The 19,771-nt window shown below is 29.7% G+C and overlaps 1 protein-coding gene across 2 annotated transcripts in view; it reads right to left on the bottom strand.

Moving 5' to 3' along the window:
* The window catches only part of LOC129960756 (glutamate receptor 1-like), a 51,590-nt gene extending 37,174 nt beyond the window's left edge, over window positions 1–14,416 (bottom strand). For both annotated transcript variants that reach the window (XM_056074367.1, XM_056074368.1), the window contains exon 1: window positions 14,263–14,416. In XM_056074367.1, coding sequence (XP_055930342.1) covers window positions 14,263–14,332 — 70 coding nt within the window. In that variant the 5' untranslated portion in view covers window positions 14,333–14,416. The remainder of the gene's footprint in view (window positions 1–14,262) is intronic.
* Between the last annotated feature and the right edge of the window lie 5,355 nt (window positions 14,417–19,771).

Below are 19,771 nucleotides of genomic sequence, written 5' to 3'. Positions count from 1 at the left end.
AAATATCAAAGGTTTTAGTCCATTCGAAAATAACAAGCTTTTTTTTAAAGATTGCAGTTATTGATTTTATAGAACTGAGAATCAGCCTCAAAATATGCAACCATTAATTAAAACGAAATGTAGTTACTTATATTAGGAGAGAACAGACTGTTGATTCTTATAAATATAACTAAATATTATATAAAATCAGGGGAATTTGGTTAACCTGTTAACCGAGTATGACGAAGTATTTCAATGAGAAGTGAGTTGATTTTAAGTTAATTCCCCAGTTAACAGGTTAATGAATTATACGATGTCATCTGATACATGATACAATTAGACAATAACTATTCATCATAACAGTTTTATTAAACACACTTTTGTTAATGTATTAAACAGAAATTTTTATTTTGATTATTTTCTACTTTTTAGTCCTTGATATAATTTATTATAAATATTATAGAATCCTAAAATGAATCTTTTTCTCGAATTCTATACCGGGGGGCGCCATGTGTGTTGAAACAAAATAAACGAACTTAATTAATCAACTGAAAATTAAGGCCTGAAAATATTTTGTAAAGTATATTATCATCAAGAACACACAAGCGTGAAAATTTTCAAAACTCTAGTACATCAATATTGATTGAAGATATGATTTCTGAACTCCTTCTTTACAAACATGAAATAAGTCTGACTAAATAAAAGCGAGGGGTTTTTACCTCTCTACAATACAAATCGTAGTTTATCTCATCTAACAAGAAACACCGAAATCAATGAATTACCTGCAATTGAAAGGAGTACACAAATAATTTAATGTCAACGTCTCAAACAGAAAGTTTAAGAAAGCAACTGAAACATTTTCTGCCACTAGAATTCGCAAAACTGGAGAAAAACAAGTGTGCATAAAGTTTGAAATACTTAAAATGTCTTTCCTATTGTATATGACGTAATATCAATTGTATTATACTAAAATTGTACATATTTTATAATAGCAATTCACAGACAAAAGGTTTGATCTAGTTGCCTGTTCTAAGCTGAAATCGTATACCTTTCCTAAGACCATATGATAATTATAGTCTCCAAAAGAAATAAACAATTGATTACTTTGCCATAAAAAGTAACTTTTTTAATTACTCCCCAAAAAAACAAATGGAATAACAGACTGATCTCTTTATAGAAAAAGAAGAAAAATAATTTCATTTACATGATTTCGAAGCATCTGCTATACCAAATACGTCAAAGAATCAAAGAATTCCTTTATAAGAAACAACTGGTGCAGCCTTCATTTGCTCAAACTACAGTAAATATAAAATTAAAATATTGCGAAAAGCATCCTGATGGGAGCAGTCTTAATAGAAAATGATTTTAACAACACTAAGTGAGTTTTTTTTTTTTTTTTTGGAAAAGAATTCTAAACACTTGCAATTTGCAGAAGAGAAACCGTTTCTTTTGTATCATCAAAAAGTATTGAAGGGAGAATTATTTTCTGAATAAAAATCCCTTTGAGCTATAAAAGTCCACATTTTTTAGGAAATCAAGTCTATACACTATAAAAGTCCACATTCATGTTATATCTTCGAATGAATTTACATGAACTCTTAATCCATCTACCATGAACCGAAGCTGATGTGAAGGCACTAAGGCAAGCTTGTAAAATCCACGGGTCACAACAAATATCTTTGCTGCCCAGCAAATATAATATGCAACAAATTTTTTAATAAGGATTTCAGAAAATTGGGGAAAGTAGTTGAAAAAGGTAGATTTAAGACATTTTTCAACATAAACAAACTAAATTTAGAAAAAAAAAAAAAAAAAAAAAACACAATTTCAAAATTACGCGAGAAACTTTTGAGTTTCAGAATTACATTTGAAACAAGGTTGGAAGATTTTAAAGACTCGGAAAGAAAAGCTTTCTTTGATTATCTCCATATTTATAGAATCGATACCTAATCAAATGCAAATGAAGGTAATCGAGATTCATCGGTGCTTTTTCCAAAAGTTTAGAAATAACCTGAAAACTGATGATAAATTAAAAAATTTGTAGGCAAACTGGACGAATCTTAATAATAATATTTATTATACCGCGTGTAACCTGAAGAATGAAAAATGCTACACATAGTATTTACCATTTGTGATATCATCAGGAGCATAAAGTGTCCTAGATTCAAACATAAAATTGAATGTAAAGAAATTTCTCAGATGTGTATATGATTCCCCGAACAGTAATAAGGCCTGACATCCATGCTGTTTATCATATTATCAATGAGTTGAATGGTTAGTAATACCCATTGATCATGTAAAGTAGTTAAGTTCATGCAGGTCTGGGAAGAGTATGGAGGTGAGCAAGAAGCTTCCGATTCGTCCCACAAATTCTTAGTGGCATTAAGGTTCCGAAAGCCTGTTGGTATTGCATTTAGATTATAGGATCTTCTAGAAATTAGTGCACGAGGCGAGCAGTGTGGAGGCGGAATTATCTGATTGCAAAATAAAGATATCGTCGATTGCGCGAGCATGTGGACACGCATTCGAATCCAGTATGTTTGTCTGTACATTTGAGCTTTCAGAGCTCCATATAGATAAGGTCTGTGCATCCTTTTAACCGTAATGTCCACCAAACAAGAATCCTACTTTCTTCAATATACTGTGGCGGAAGTAAGCGGGAAGCACAATCATATACAGACTGCCTTCCACGTACTGTCTTGACTGATATTATCCTTACTGTATCAAAGATTGGTATGGATTTAAGGTGAGGTGAAATATGGTATTACATTTCTATTGCAATGTCCAATAAATCGCAAATACCGATAATGTGAAAAAAAGTTCATTCTTGGCTTGTTTTTGTGGGTCTTCGAGAAGCTGAATCAGTAGCTAGAAATTGATTTCAAAGAGACAATCGAAGACCCCTCGTAACAATCGAAATATAGCTAATTTATAATATTAGCTTGTTATCATGCCTCTAGTTAGCCTATGGCTCTATGATGCAATTCTGCTGGAAAATGTCGCCTCGAGCTCCTTTTAACGCTATGTTTATTTCAAAATTGTTAAATATGCTACTGTTCGTTGAATAGTGGTTCCCTCCTAAACAACTGGTTTTAAGCTGTATTGTATTTTCAATAAACAGTGGTAGCGACAATCTTTTAGCATTTTACGAATCGTTGCAACTTGATGTTATTTATAATATATCCAAATTTCAAGAATTTCGATCTACTATTAGCTATATTATTTTTTGATTTGTTATCTAACTTTTGAAAACTAGTGGAAGGTAAAATTAGTGAAATTAGGGAGTCTGAATTTAACATATATTTGCTTGCCAGGTGTAAAAGCAGTCAGTGATGAAATATATTCTTTATTTCGGCTTTTATATATGAAATTATTTCCTTCGGCATTTCTATCGGTATGAGCGATTCTTTTCATTTCTGAAACAATGTAAATACTGATAGATCCACGATTACTGATTGCTTAGGACAGGTTATGAAAGTAGTCACAGTGAACAAGCTATACCGTGAATCAGGAAAGATGATAGCAGAGAAAAAAATACCATATGTCAGAACAAAATCTTAATTTTATCATTATTCTATTATTCTTGTTTTTTTCACACATTGATTTCGAAATAAATGTATGTTTTTATAAAAATTTATAGGATATTTTTGTGTGGTCCACAAAACTTCCATTGTGCTTATTTGGCTCGTATTACCATTGAGTGTGATAGGCTTGTACTATAGCTTACATCTACGATAAACACTTGGTTTAGATAAGGTTTCAAAGCAATATTCATTCAAATCATATGTAGACGAAAGAATACTCATTTAATGCCACGTAGAAGAATGTACGCTGAGGTATCATTTCTATTCTTCCACCAAGCTCTCAGCGGGAGTTTTAACACTATGTGCAAAGTGAGCATATTTGTTATCGCAAATTCTTCACTATGGTCTAATTTAAATCATGAAAAGTCAACATTGAAGCTGACTATTTGGATTAGAGTAATTCTATTAAAATTTCTATGCTAAAATGTAGATTAAAAAGCGAATGTATTCACTATTACTGATATTAATGTTAACTATTTATATTTAATCTAGAACATTTAATTTGAAAATATGTTGGAGATGTTAACAAAAATGTCTTGGGGGAGGGGGGAGTGTTTTAAAATATTATTACCATATTGTCCATACATTTTTGAATAATTTTTACTTATTATAAATCTGGATTTTGCATGCAGTTCTTGATTTTAAATGTTCTGCTTGACGTTCTCTTTCTTAATTATGATTATAAATCTTAATTACATGATGATAATAATGCATTATAAAATCAGTACATTGAAGTAGTTTTCCTTACTCATCTATAACATTCCATAGTCTATAGATTTCTTCAGGTCTACAATTTTTCATAATTTCAAATGCTCGGAAATTCATTTGTTGATTTAGCAAGAATATGAGTGGAATGCAATGAAGAGAAATCAGTTTCTTGTTTTTTACTTGCTTGTTTTTTAGTTTCTTTTTTCTACCAAACTTTCAGAGCGGACTTAGATGTTGGGTTGTTTGATTTCAGTTTTTGGAGTTTTACTATTTCACAGGAATATTAGTAAAAAGATTTTCTTCTTCCAGTATTGAATAGGTAATATTATTTTGCTAACTTGAGAAATTTAGTTTTACATTTTTTTTTTTTTCATCTTTCCTTAATTTTCCATTCTATTCAAAATAAGCAACAGTCATAAATCTCTTATAGTAAGTTTCTACAGATATTTTAAACAAAAATTTCAAATTTTTTCTACCTCCTTTGTAATTACAAATAAATTTTTTAATTGGAATTGTTTAGATATAGGAGAGACGGTTATACTTTGGATTATTTTTTTCTATTATATGATTAACAATTAATACATAAACATCAATCACACTTCTTCGAAGTTTTTAAAGAAGGTTTCTATATTGATAAGGTTAAAACCTGTTGCCTTTGATAAACCCTTCTTTCATAGCTGTCTATTCGATTATTTTGCTGCGTACCTTGTCATAAACAGTCTCAAATATTCTACTCCGGCTATTTTATCTTCGTTACACTTGATAGGTCGAATTTTGCAAAGTTATAAACCACACTCTGAATGCCATTGTTTATCGTTTCAATTTATTTGCATGCTCTTCGGTTTCATTTTTTTTTTTTTTAACTTTTGTTTTGGACATTTTAATTTCTCTTTTCGTGGTTTCTTAAAAACCGTTAAATGTTCATTTAATTTTGAATATTTAACGTTAAACAATTTATATTGCTTTCTAATCGATATTTTTTTCTTTTTCAGCTTGCACTGATTCAATTTTTTTATTTTACAGTTTAAGACTCTGTATCTTTACGTCTTCTCCTCCCTTGGTCTTTGGGATGATATTATATTTCACAAAAGACCAGGAAAATTACCCTCATATACCTCGAATCAGTGATCCATGGTAAAAGGTGAGTTTCGGATCCATGGTACAACATTACTGTGAGATACCCCAACCTAGCCAGAGGCCATGCGGGAAACCTGATGGGGCCGCCGAAGAGCAAGCCCACCTAGCACGAAGGAACAAACTACACTTGATGACATTGGAGCCATGCAGACAATAGAGAACCCTCTAAAGAAATCGCATATTAGTACAGAAAGAGAATAATAATTATAATAAAAAACAATACATTTTACATTACATATTAAGTTGTAAAACATTAAAAATGTATAAAATACATCAAATGAGCTTTAACTTTTTACATTAGGAGAGAGCTAAAGACAAAAGCTTTGATAAAATGTCCCTAATAGAAGATTTAATGACTGGAATTTTTATGAGCTCTTCGACGTCAAGAGACACCCTATTTCTTGACTATCTGAGTTTGTTTTCTCGCCATAGTGCACAGGCTTTGATCACGTGATTTATAGATTCTTCTTCGGTGCCACACTGACAAGTTGAACTTTGGTCAAAGAAACGACTTTGATGCACAGAAAATACACCATGACCAAAGTACACTTAAGTAAGATAAAAATCATCCTCAATTTGGTTAACCGAAACTTTTTTACTCTCCTTCCAATCCTTAATTATTAGTTTTTTAACCTCATTTCTCAGTTGGATTTTGGACTCATGGAAATATATTTCTTGGGCCTCTTAAGTTTAAAACTACCATGGTACAACATGTGAGATTTGCAGTTATAATATGAAGTAATCTTTAAATTCGAATTTCTGAACACGTCGGTTTATTTACCAAATTATACTGCACAAACAGGAACATAGTAAGAATCTCCAAACAATTCTAAATATTTGTAAATAAAGAAATATAACTTTTGAAACCATTTTACTTTTTACATAGATAAAAAGTTTAATAGCTGCATTTATAAACAAGATCCAAATGGTTAACAATCAATAGTTTTTACAAAATATTAATAAGTATTGCTTATGATAGTTCAGCTGCTTGCTACAAGATGTCAGCCCATACCGAGAAAAGGCTTAGTGTTTCAAGGTACATTTTGCCCAAGATACAAGTCTCCCCCAACCGAATTTCATCGAATGTCGTCATGTTTTTTCATTTTTCAGCGAATATATGCTTTTAATGCGTAATTCTGGATTGAGCACTGCATTAGGTCTCTACATACGACAATAAAAAATATACTTTTGTTCTTTTTTTTATAATTTATGTCATTTATTATTTTGTTTGTTGTTGAAGCAAGGCAATTTAATGTTTGTGTGATAATTATTTTAACTGACAGATTTTATTTTAAAAATAAAAATGTTATCGTAACAAAAGTTACGTCAGACACGAAAAAATTCGTCTCTCTCTCTCTCTCTCTTTTTTTTTTTTTTTTTTTTTTTTTTTAGATACGTTTTTGGAACTACATTTTCCTTTAAAAAAATAATTTTTTTTTCTTTGTTAACATTTACACATAATATAGATTTAGATACAATGATTTCATGGATTTTACATGGTTCTCGAATTACCAAGTAAGAATATTTCTCTACTTGAATTTAGCAAAAGCATTGCCTTCTATTTGTTACTTATTTATCAACGAATAGAAAGCAATGTTTTCTGAAAGAGCATTTCTAAACGAATAAGGAATAATTAAAGAAAACTTGATCTTATTACTTGAGAATTTAAATTGTGCTTAAATAATTAGTAAAAAATAAAATTGTTGTAAACTACACGATTGCTTATATGTTCCTTTAAAATCCTTCAAAAAATTCCGGAAATAGTCTCTCTAACAGACAAAAATTTCGAAGCGCACGAAAAAAATTATGAAATTCCTGTTACCAAAAAATAAGAATTTCAATTTTAGTATTTACTTCAGTGAGAAATGTTTCAAAAATAATTTTTCGAACAAAGCTATAATTCTTTCCAATCGAAAAATATTTTGATATCGCAAAGTATACTTTTCATGATCACGCAATCTATTTTCATGAATGTTAAGAATTTTGAAAAATATTCCTAGTTAAATGGTGAAAGACGTGCTGTTACCAATAAGAAAAGCAACATTGTTAAATTCAATCAGAAATATGAAAGAGTTTATTATTTTGTCCATTTTAGAATAAATAACGCAGCCATATCCAGTCATAAATCGACATGCATCAAAGTTAAATGCTTGTTGATCAAAGAATAAAGAAAAGAAATCTATTTCCGTTTTTTGGTCAGATTTCATGCTTTGGTTAATATCAGCAGTAGATCTTTCTCAGAGATAATCTTCTGCGATTATTTCTTTCAAAATAAATCATTCAGTGTTGAAAGCTTAGTGCCCTCGAAACGCATATCATTTTATCTAACTATTTTCTTAGGTTAACGATATCTGTTATTACTCTCAAAAATGGGATTATTTTTAAATAACCGATTTCATTGAGCTGCCATTCCGAATTCATCTTTGTTTTTACTACACTCCTCCCTGCAACACGTATTATTGACGTGAACTAATTGAACAGCAGAATTTGCAAGCCAGATTTATATCAGAAGCCAAAAGATGAAAATTACTTGATTACTCAAACCGATATATATATATATATATATAATATAAATCTTTGGACTTCCAGTCTTTGTTTCTTTGTTATTGTAGCATTAATTAATTTGAAAAATAAAAATATTTCTAATATTTTAAATATATATATATATATATATATATATATATATATATATATATATATGAGGCATTGATTTTGAAAATGGGGCAAGTCCATTTTTGAAAAATATGGGGAAAGTGACAGTTATAGATAAAACTTGTTATGATCTTTTTATGAGTAAAAAATTTTAGATTCTAGTATTTGAGAGATGGAAGTTTTAGCTCTTAAGAGTATTGAAAATCTGCTTATTTTGAAAGTGGTGCAAGTCCATCTTAGATTGAAATTATATTTGACCGAATATATTAGGGCAAAATTTAGCTCCGGTGGCTCTATGGTGAAGCAAATGTAGCCGTTTAACATCATGTCTGAAATCTAGGGTGTTTCTATCTATCTATTTTTGATATTGAAAATCGGTGGTTGTACAGTATTTTATAAATAATAAAAAGTATATCTTAATTTTGTGCGTCGATAATAATGTTTACTTCCATCACCGATTATTCGGTCCAGTGACAACGAAATAAATATCATTGATCACAAATTTTTATTGTCAGGACATTCATTTCTACCGAACGATCGTGATTTTGGAGTGGAACTATCCAGTAACTATTCAATCCAGAAACCAGTTCCTTGCATATTCCCCAGGATTACTATAAAGTAATACAAAATTGTCGAAAACATAATGAATTTTTAGTACATGAAATTAAACATGGGAATTTATTTTCAACCCAACCTCTGGAAAAAGTGGTTTTAAAAAGAAAGAAAAATACCGATGGAGAAACCGTGAATTGATTAACTATATGCTGGATCAGATTTACAAGGGATACACCATGCAAAATGTTCAACAAAACTTCGAAAGAACGAGATTTTGAATTTAAAATTATCCATTTGTCAACACAACGAGGAAGGTAAATAATTCCAAGTAATTTCAGAAATATAAAATTATCGTTTATGTAAGAAAAAAAAGAGATTTATTACATCTGAAAAATGCAAGAATATGATGGATTTATTACCATATATACCTCCTGTCCAACATGAACATTTTAAAATTTTAAATCCTGAATAAAATTCAATTTAATTATACATGGGTATAATCTTAAAATGTATAATTTCATTGAAATTCTTAATAAAACTGAATTGTTTTTTGTTATGTTATATTTTCTACAAAAATATTCTTTGTTTTGTTTCACTTTTTATCAAATGATTAAATATTTATAAAAATTTGAAAAGTATTTTGTTTTAATTATTAAAAAAAGGCTGATGCTACTGAAATATTTCCCAATTAAATGTACGTTTAAAATAATTCATTAATTTTGAAAGTGAGGCTAGTCCATTTAGTTATAAAAAAACTCTTATTTTTTTAATCAGCAGTGTAAATGCTATTGGATTACAAACTTACATTATCTGGTACCACAAAATACAAAAAATATATCTATTAATACTTACCAATATTTTTAAATTTATTGAAACGCAAACCTTTAAATATCTCGCAATAACAAAAGATGGACTTGCCCCATTTTCAAAATAAACGGCTCACACACATATATATATATATATAAATGTAAAATTTATAAAAAGCTAAATTGATAATTTTAACTTTTTAACTTAACTTTGTCAATTCGTGCAGAATTATTCAGAACAATTTTGGATTTGAAAATGTTGACAATATCAAAAGCGATGATATTACAAAATTAAAAAAAAAAAAAAAAAAAAAAAAAAAAAACTGCTCGCATTAGCCACAGGAACGATTACGTTAGCTTCCTTTTCACGAGCTCTTTTGAATTACTTAGAAGACTATTAAGTGCTTTTCATATTTATTACAGAATAAAGTATTCCGATCTTTGGACCCTATTGTTATTGTAGCAATGATTAGAGTTTGAAAAATAAAAATATTTCAGCTAAATTGATAATTTTAACTTTCTCAGTTTATGCAGAATCATTCAGAATAATTTTGGACTTCAAAATGCTGTCAATACCAAAAGCGATAATATTATGAAATCAAAAGACAAAACAAAAAACTGTTCGCGTTAGTCTCAGGAACGAAGGCACTAGCTTCCTTTTCACGAGCTCTTTTGAATTACTTAGAAGACTATTAAGTGCTTTTCATATTTATTACAGAATAAAGTATTCCGATCTTTGGACCCTATTGTTATTGTAGCAATGATTAGAGTTTGAAAAATAAAAATATTTCAGCTAAATTGATAATTTTAACTTTCTCAGTTTATGCAGAATCATTCAGAATAATTTTGGACTTCAAAATGCTGTCAATACCAAAAGCGATAATATTATGAAATCAAAAGACAAAACAAAAAACTGTTCGCGTTAGTCTCAGGAACGAAGGCACTAGCTTCCTTTTCACGAGCTCTTTTGAATTATTTAGAAGACAATTAAGTGCTTTTCATAATTACTACAGAATAAAGTATTGTTCATTGTGCACTTCCGTACGATAGCATCGTTTGAATTTTTTGGCACTTTCATCATTTACCACTTTTAGTTTTTAATTATTCAGCAATTTGCCATGGGGCCAGAAATAAAAAATCGGAGCAATGATAATACAGAAACATGGAAGAATACACTTAGCGTATGAAAAGTACAAGGAATCGATGTGACAGAGAAGCAACAGCCATAATAAAGGTGATTCTTCAGTTTGGTTTTTGTCACAGACCGCATCAAAGAATGCATCTTTCCAAGAAATAATGCGTTCATTGTGACTAACTGGCGCTTGTGGGCACATGGAAATTCTCAAGTAATAATGCAACTCAGCATGTAACACCACTTTAACATTAACTTTTGGACACAGCAAAAAAGCGTTTCTTCGTCCGTATTATTTCTCCCAGAGACGAAGTAAGAAGCTGTTGAAAGTTTTCCTACTGGATGTCTCCCGAAATGTATTCTTGCAGGCAACATGATATCCTGCAACATTCAGCTATTTTCGCTACTTCACCGTTGTCGCTCCATCAGTATGCATTCCGTTACATTTGCAATCAATGCAATCCGTTGCATTGGATCGCAATGCATCCCGTTACATTTGCGATCTCATATTTCTATGTTAAAACTAGCCACAGTATCCAGGGCTTCTTTTACATCTGCTTGCTCTTTATGTGCGTAAGACATGGCAAACACATATATTTATAAGTTGTATAGTTTACAATCATACAGAAAAAAGAGGAAATGATAAATGTTGTATTTGAAAAATTGATTAAAAATCAGATAAAAACTGAATGGTTATGTAATTGATGTCATTATAAAGCTTTGTTTTTTATTTTAAAATTATGTAAAAATAATAACTTATCAGTGATTTGTTCAGAAGTTAGGGTAGAATAACTTTAAATCTTTAACCCCCATTTCACCTCCTTTTGAGGGGTGCTGAAACCTTTCTATAACACAGTCAATCCTGCTAAGCGTTATGGAAGAAGTGTGTTAAATTTCATTTGAATCAGTCAAGAGATTTGGAACTGTACAAAGTTCAAACAAACAGATAAATTGACATTCAATTTTATATACGGAGTCTTTATAATTAAAGTTCCACTTCGAAATGGTCATAAAAGGAAAATTATTGGACAAAATGTTATTAAACTTGATATTAGTTTGCAGGAGGATAAGGGATTTTATCTTCCGGAAAAAACAAAAGAAAAAAAACTTACCACCAACGGGTAATGACGATATAGACAATATTGTAAATGAACATGAGCCATGGAACAGCTTGTGAAGAATGAAGCCCATTTTTGTCTAATGGGTTAATTTTGTAAATGGGTGTGTAAACATTCATGAATACAGGATTTCCGATAAACAAATCTCTTTTGTTATTTGCTCAGTACCATTGCTTTCTTCTAAAGTCATCCTATGGTGTGGTATAAAAGCTATTCTCCTAATTGGATCATTTTTCTTTGAAGCGTAAACGACAGATGGACCCGTGATTTGCATTATGACTGAATTATAGGTCTTATTTCTTCATTTCCTGGCCATCCCGATCACCAGATCTTAAACCCTGTGATTTCTGGCTGCGATGTTATCTCAAAGCCATTTAGGGTGAAAGCGGAATTTCAGTTTGTAGTTGGAATTGAAAAATGCGGTACATCGATATGCCTCTAACATTCTTCCATATATGCTAAAAATCACTGTTAAGAATGCAGTAATGCGACTTAAATTGCTTTCAGAAAATGTTGAGCGCCACATTAAACATGATAATAATATGTTTTTAAGTAGTTAAAAACATTAAAAGATTTAAAACCGATGTGTCACCATCCGTTGACAGTTAGGCTGTTTTTTCGGGATATAAAATCCCATGACCTCCTGCAAACAATTACCAAGTTTGATAAGATTTAATCTAATGGTTTGTCTTTTTATGGCCATAGTAGAACTTTAATTATATAGACGCTGATTTCCTGATTTCTCAATTAAGCCTGATTATTATTCATTAAGCCTGATTTCACTACAATTAATAAAAAGGTATTCTTTATTTAATCCATATAATAAATAAATTGAAGCTAATTTGACCAAGAAAATAAGCATTTTGGCAATTCTTTTAACAAATGAGGATAAGAGTTTCCTATGATCTGAGAAAGAAGTTCATTAATTTTTTTTATGCATGTAATATAGGTTTTCTTTCAATTTCTTCATGAGAAAAGGTTTGAATGTTTACACCATTCAAACCTTTTTCTTCTAATATAATGCTGTTTTTGTTTACGAGTAATGTGAATCTATCTTAGTTCTAAATCTTCGAATTATTAGAAAACAAAACATTTTTGAGAAAGGCATTCTAAATTTGGTTAACTCAATGAAATGAAATGCATTAAGTATACTAATGAATAGTTTAAAATAATTTACCAGGATAACACGTTTTTGGTAAAGGGGTATTTGGTGCTGATTTTATAAGAATTTGACGCCCTTAATTTGAATAGGGCATTAGATTTTGCATAGGAGATCAAATTTCTAAAATATGATATTTTAAGGACATATATGTTGCATTATTTTAAATTAAATCGATGGATGAAATAAAAAAAAATGCGAAATCTTTATTATAACATCATACAAATATTATTATAAACAAAGACAGAGGCAAAAGTAGACTGTCACTTCAGTTTTTCAGTAATTTCATTTTTAAAATGATAGTGTATTAAAAAATTTATTCCTTTCTTTTCCCATTTTAGACGTTCTAAGAAAAGATAAACTATTATCTGAACGCGAAATTATTTCAATACTTTTAAATTAAAAAAAAAATTTTAATCTTACATGCAGTAATATTTCCTATTATCTTAAATTTATCATTAATAGCCATCAATTGTTTTTTGAAATAATAATTTTATAAAAAAAATTATCTAAATCGGATTATCAAAACTTTATCAGCAGGTAAAATTCAGAAAAATGTTAATTATTCTTTAGTGAAAAAAAATCGATTCAATATGAAAAGTTTTTAAATCTTCGTACCTAAACGTTGATTTTCGCAGAAAAAGCTAATGATATTTTACTGTCGGGAGAATTCAGGTAGAATTTAAATTAAAAATATAATAACAATATTATGTATAAATTATTCATTTTAACAAATAACTATTAAAGACAGAATTTTTTTACAATATAAAGTAGAGATTAGAAATAACTGAATTGTTTTATATGCTTTATAGGTTTCTAAATTATTAATCCGATTCTTATTCTGACCATATAGTAGAAAATGGCCAATAAGAAAAAAAATTAAATAATTACATACAATAGTGAAAAATGTGAAGCATCATGTAATAGAAATATTTGTCCCAATTCAAATTTTACAACATTATACGTAAATTCTTTTCTAACAGCAATAATTCAATTTAATAAGATGGTAAAATTATTTAAAAAGTATTTCCTCCGAATTTTACAATATATATTTTAGAATTTATTTTATAAATAGTTATTTTAATTTATCTTTGCCATTTTCAAATTAAACGTATGAAAAATTCTTAAAAATGCTTCTTTTTTTTTTTCGAATGCACTGTTATATAATCTTTAAGTGTTCAGAGAAAAAAAATTATTCTAAGATCTCTTATGGAAATCGTCAAAATTATATTCATTGTCCAATTATGTCAAAATTATGTTCAAAATTATTCATAGATGTAAAATGCTTTTAAAATTATTTACTTAACACATATCCAATACTACAGCTTACATCAACGAAATTATTGACCATAAAATAGATAAGAAACATCTGGGCAGTAACCTTGTCTATTCATTTCGATAAAAAGTCCATAAAATTTTAGAATTTACGTACCTATTCGAAAGCTCTCTTGAAAACCAGTTGTTAATCCCAACAAAGTAATTAAAATAACAGAAATAAACATTCTGAATTCACATAAACTAAGTTGCCGTTCTTAACGTTACCGGACATCGTGATCTCAATCTCACCAGAAACTTAATCTCCCCGTTTATCTGATGGGAATATCGGAAATGGTTGGATATTCGCAACGCACATACGATGAGGTCATCGGTTAAAACCTCTTCATCTGAGCGGAACCTCTAAACAATTTTCTATACATACAGTGATTTCCAAAAGTGTTCGTACCTACACATATTAATGAAATACTGTTTTATCCATTACCGAAAATTAATATTTCAATACGAGTATTTTTTTAGATAATATCTATCTTAATAAAACTTTATTAAATATTTTAAGAATATAGAAAAACTTTTTTAAAAAAATTGATCATCAAAAGGAAACAAAAAGAGGTGTCTTATTCAGTATTCATAAAAGTATTCATACATTTTAAAGAAATATATGCATATTAATAAATTTAGTGATATTTCGATCAATTAATATTTAGTAAGCTATCCTGTAGTATCCAGAACAGCTTATAAACTTCAGGGCATAGAGTGCTTTAATTTTTTCTTCTTGTTGTTGTTATCTCTGCATCAATGCTTCCGCATTCTTCTATCATTACTATTTTCAGATCAGTTTTCGTATTAGCGTTGTGTTTTCGAACTTTAATTTCCATTTCTCCTCCAAAACATATGTTATCCATATTACAATATAAAATAGGATAAATTTATTAATTTAATGATATGCAGAATTGATTTCCCACTTGAAAAGACGAAAAATTATAACTTTTTGAATACAATTTGTTGTTTCTTTAGGACTACCAGCCATTTTCAAATAATAAACAGAATATATTGAAGTAATCCAGCAAATATTAAAACCAAACGATTTTTTAAATGTTACGAAAACACAAAAATAAAAAAGGTGACAGAATATAATTTTAGTTATAAATTTATGAGAACAAATTTTGATGCAAGAAAACTTTAGGGGTGCATTTTATCTCTGCCTTCTTGCATCTTCATATTTATTTAAAAAGTTTAACATTAATTTTTTCTTCAGAAATATGGAAAGAATCACATGGAGATGGTATGAAAAAAGTATTGGACATCATATTCGAATTCAATTCGAGGCTACAGCGAGTTTTTCCCTAATTTTAAAAATATGCGAATACTTCTGAGAGTCATTGTATGAGTAAGGCTACTTGAGAGAGTGCTACAAAACACATGTGTGCTAAAGAAGATAAAAATAGGGATTTTAACATCATCAGTTCGGCAGAATGCAACTCGTTTTAAAATCAAAATTATGGCAATCTTTTCATCTTTATAATCAACTAAATGCTCGATTTAGACTGAAAAAGACGTAAATTCTTTTATTCAATTAAAGATTTAGTTCTGATGAAAATCTATTAAATTATGATTTAAAGAAAAAAAATTTTAATTTAACCTACAATTTACGTCACTTAATTTATAAAATTATTTAAATGCCACCTTTTATGACTTTAAACAGGAAATGTTGAAATATAAATATATTAATTAAATAGTTGCAGATTTTCAGTTAATTAAATTAAATTTAAAGAATTAGAAATGTTTTTTAAATTATTATTTTCCCGAGTTTCATTTACAAAATGGTTGTTTAAAAAGATTAATTTATTGTAAATTTAACACCTTCGCTTATAAGATTTGTCTGAATTGAGCACTGAATTACAGAATTTTGATATTTAATTCTGTAATCAAAGCACCAGTTATAGATTGTAATAACAATTATTGTCCCAAGTAAATTACCATCTGATTAGGAGGCTAAATATATTCGTTAATTCAAGAAATTGATAAATTTTCATGATGATATTTCATAAATTATCTTCAGTAGCATAGAATTCTGTTGAACTATTTAAAAAAATTCAAATCGGTTAAAAAGACAAATGCTTGTCTTTCCTGCAGCTCGTTAATCAAATCATAAATCAAAACATAAAGTACCAAAAACTAACACAAAGAAAACATAAAAGCATAAATCACGAACAATTTCTTCCAAAGGAACTCATGTAACTGCAAACTAAGTGGTTGAAATCTATAAATTTTTGTTTTCGTTTAATTGTTTTATTAACCTCTTCATCGTTCGTAACGCGTGTAGCGTGTTCAAGTGAAACTTCTGCATGGCAACCGTAACGTGCTTCAAGCGTTCTTCTACTTTTTAAAACTTTTAAACGTTTAAAACGCTTTGTAAATGTTTACTTGTTTGAGTTTTTATTTTTGTTTGTTCTAATGAGGCGAAAAATAGGGCAAAAACAGAAATTTTCAAGGACAGGAGAGGACGGCGAAAGGGTTAATTTATGCTTCAAACGAAGTGAAGTTGCTTCAGTAGATGAATGAGTGAATAATCATCAAAGCAAACGTAAAATAAAAGGGCATTCGTCGCCTCTTAAGCATAATTTTGAGACTTATTACTCTGAAAGTATTAAGTGTGCACCTGTTAAAAAAAGCAAATACTTATAGCCATGACCTCTACCGATATACTCAAAGCTGAGCAAAATTCCTAAAAAGAATAAAAAATATGCAATGAGTTGTATCTGGAAAACTGCTGAAAAGATTTTAAGACTATTTTGATATTAATTATCTTTGAAACTTTTCCACATAAATTTTCAGTTAGAATATTATTAATAAATTTCCTAGATCAGTGTGTAAAGACAAAGACCAGAAATACTACAAATTATTGCTATTATCAAGAATTTTAACTACTGGCATTCAAAACTTCCTATTAATGAAAAAGCAAAGTCGTGGGAAGTCCATCATGATAACCTACCTACTGGTTCACAGGTTCCTTGGAGTGTCAAATTTGCTAACATCACATTCTGGTATTTCCACAACTAGCTAATTCATATGATTTCATTTCACGTGATTTTTTTCCTCGAATGAAAAATTTACAAAATTCATAACTATTCTGAAGTTCCAGAGAAGTGCAGAGACAAAGCACTGAAGTATGTGAGACAAAAGAGACTTGTAATCTGTATTTATATCTTTACATGAATGATGGCAAAAATGCTTAGTTGAAGAGGATTGTTAGTTTAATAACATCAATAAACAGCTTCTATTTGCATTCATTCTTCTGCAATAAAATAAGCTCCAGGGTTTTTTTGAATATATGTAATACGTTGTTGCTACATTGCTTCTAACATTGTTTAAACTAATTTACAGTTTTTGATGTATTATGAGTTATTGCTTAAGCGATGGATGCTCTGATGGATTGAACGAAAGAACAATAATTAAGCATTTAGTCGCACAAAAACCTATTAAAATATGCAATTTCTCTCTTTCTCTCTCTGTCTCTCTACTTTCTCGTATATGACGTATGGAAAGAGAAAGTATTGTAATCGTTAAAAATTTCGAATTCGAGATTTTGACAAGTGAGCGTTACAAAGACAACTGAACTCGATAACGACAAAATATAAAGAGCTGGATAAATAAAATTTGGTACTCGGTACACTAAAATATAGATACTTATCAAATCTTGAGCCAAATATGTCAAAAGATTGATCCGTCCTGCTTTCAATCCTTCCATAAGTCCATCCTCCTTTGTCCTGAAACTCATGTGGAACTTCAAAACGAAAGGTGAAGATGACAAAAAATCAATTAAATAAGAAAATACCATAATGGCCGCAAAATGAAATATAACTTTTAATATTGTCCCGGATTTCCGAATCACATTGTATTTGCATTTAAATACAATGTTTTTAAGAAATAATACATTATTAATACATTAAGAAATATTACATTAATAATACATTATCTGTCTATAAGCCTTTTTATATTTATCTATTTGTCATCCATAACGTTTCATAGATATTACTAAAGCATTAAATTGGACATTTTGCGGGGAACCATGCGCATGATTTTACGCAAAATTCTGAAGTTATACTTTTACAAGATGCATTTCGTGCAACAAGTGAAACCTTAAATTTATTCTGCTGGTTTTGATTTTACCTTTCTTTTTCTGGCGAGTATGCAAGTGCATGCGTTGAGGCCATCGCAAATCTTATGGACAAACGAGACTCATTTTCATTTCGATAGTGCGTATTCACCATCTAAGTGAATGCACAGAAGTGCCGTATTTTGAGTTCCAATAATCCTCATGTCGTACAACAATAGCTGCTATATTCCCCTTACGTCACGGAATGGTATGGATTCATTGTTAGTCCGTACTTCTTCGAGGTTTACAGTTAACAATGGCCGGTATAGCAGCCTTCTGGCGGATCATCTTATACCTTCATTAAGGCAAAGTGGATCTTTGGTTACTACAGTATTAATGAAAGACGGTGCAACGGTTCATATGGCAAGATATGTAAAGAACGTGATTCAAGTTCACTTCCATGTTGAAGGTGTGATCTCGCTTACTTCCCCACTTGCCTGACCAGCGAAGTCACCATATCTGAACCCTTGCGACTTCTGGATATAGGGTTTTCTAAAAGAACGCGTTTATCAAGGACGTATAACTAATGAAAAGGGTTTGAAAGCCAGCATCATTCAAAATGTCGCCTTCATTCTTTTTGAAATATTGTACACAGCTGTTGATAACGCGGTGATACACTTTCAGAACATTGTTGAGGGACAAGGTATGTTTCGCATTCAGCTCAGTTCAAGCATTCAGTTTTGTAAATAACTAAAATTCTTTTATTTTTAAGCCATTATCTTTCTTTTTATTTCATTACAGCGTCATCTATTGTAAAAATTTCACACAAAAAAAAATCTGTCGGAAACCTCGACCTTATAGTCTAAGTAACAAATATATGAAGTTTCACTCGGATTCGTTCAACCATGACTCTCTCAATACATTCAATTTAATTTTAACCACCTTGTACAATTGCCATGTATACGCGACCTTGCTAGAGTTGCTTAAATAATTTACGGAGATTTCCTAGAAATGATCAGTACTTGTATATAAACTTAATTTCTCAGATCCAAAGATATAATAACCTACTACAGATAATAATTAATAATAATAACCTATTACAAATAATAATTAATAATAATAACTTACTACAGAAAACATCTTATTTCAAAAGCTCGAACACTAATGTTTTGGCAACAGGATCGGAAATTCCTTGTTTCACGACCCGAATCCAATAAAACTCCGCCAGATGGTTTCGGGCCTAAAGATCACACTAAATCCGTCAGTTATTTGTCTACCATTTTATGTGGTGTGGAAGAATGGTGAGGAACTGCTTTACTCAGAGATTTGGCCATTTTCATCATACCATTATTTCACCATTGAATTGGCACGGTTACTCAGATGCAACGAGTTTTCAATGGTTTTTCTCGGCCATCTACAACTCCAAATACTTCTTTATATGAGTATTGTAAGCACGTCTTTGTGCACAGATGTAAAAATTAATATTTAATTAACTTACATTTCAAAGAATTAATTAAATTTAAACATTTCAAAGAACACATAAAAATACTATACATATCCTACTTAC

Source organism: Argiope bruennichi, chromosome X2 (assembly GCF_947563725.1).
Source record: "Argiope bruennichi chromosome X2, qqArgBrue1.1, whole genome shotgun sequence".
Taxonomy (NCBI): Eukaryota; Metazoa; Arthropoda; class Arachnida; order Araneae; family Araneidae; genus Argiope; species Argiope bruennichi.
This window is presented reverse-complemented; position numbering and strand designations above follow the sequence as displayed.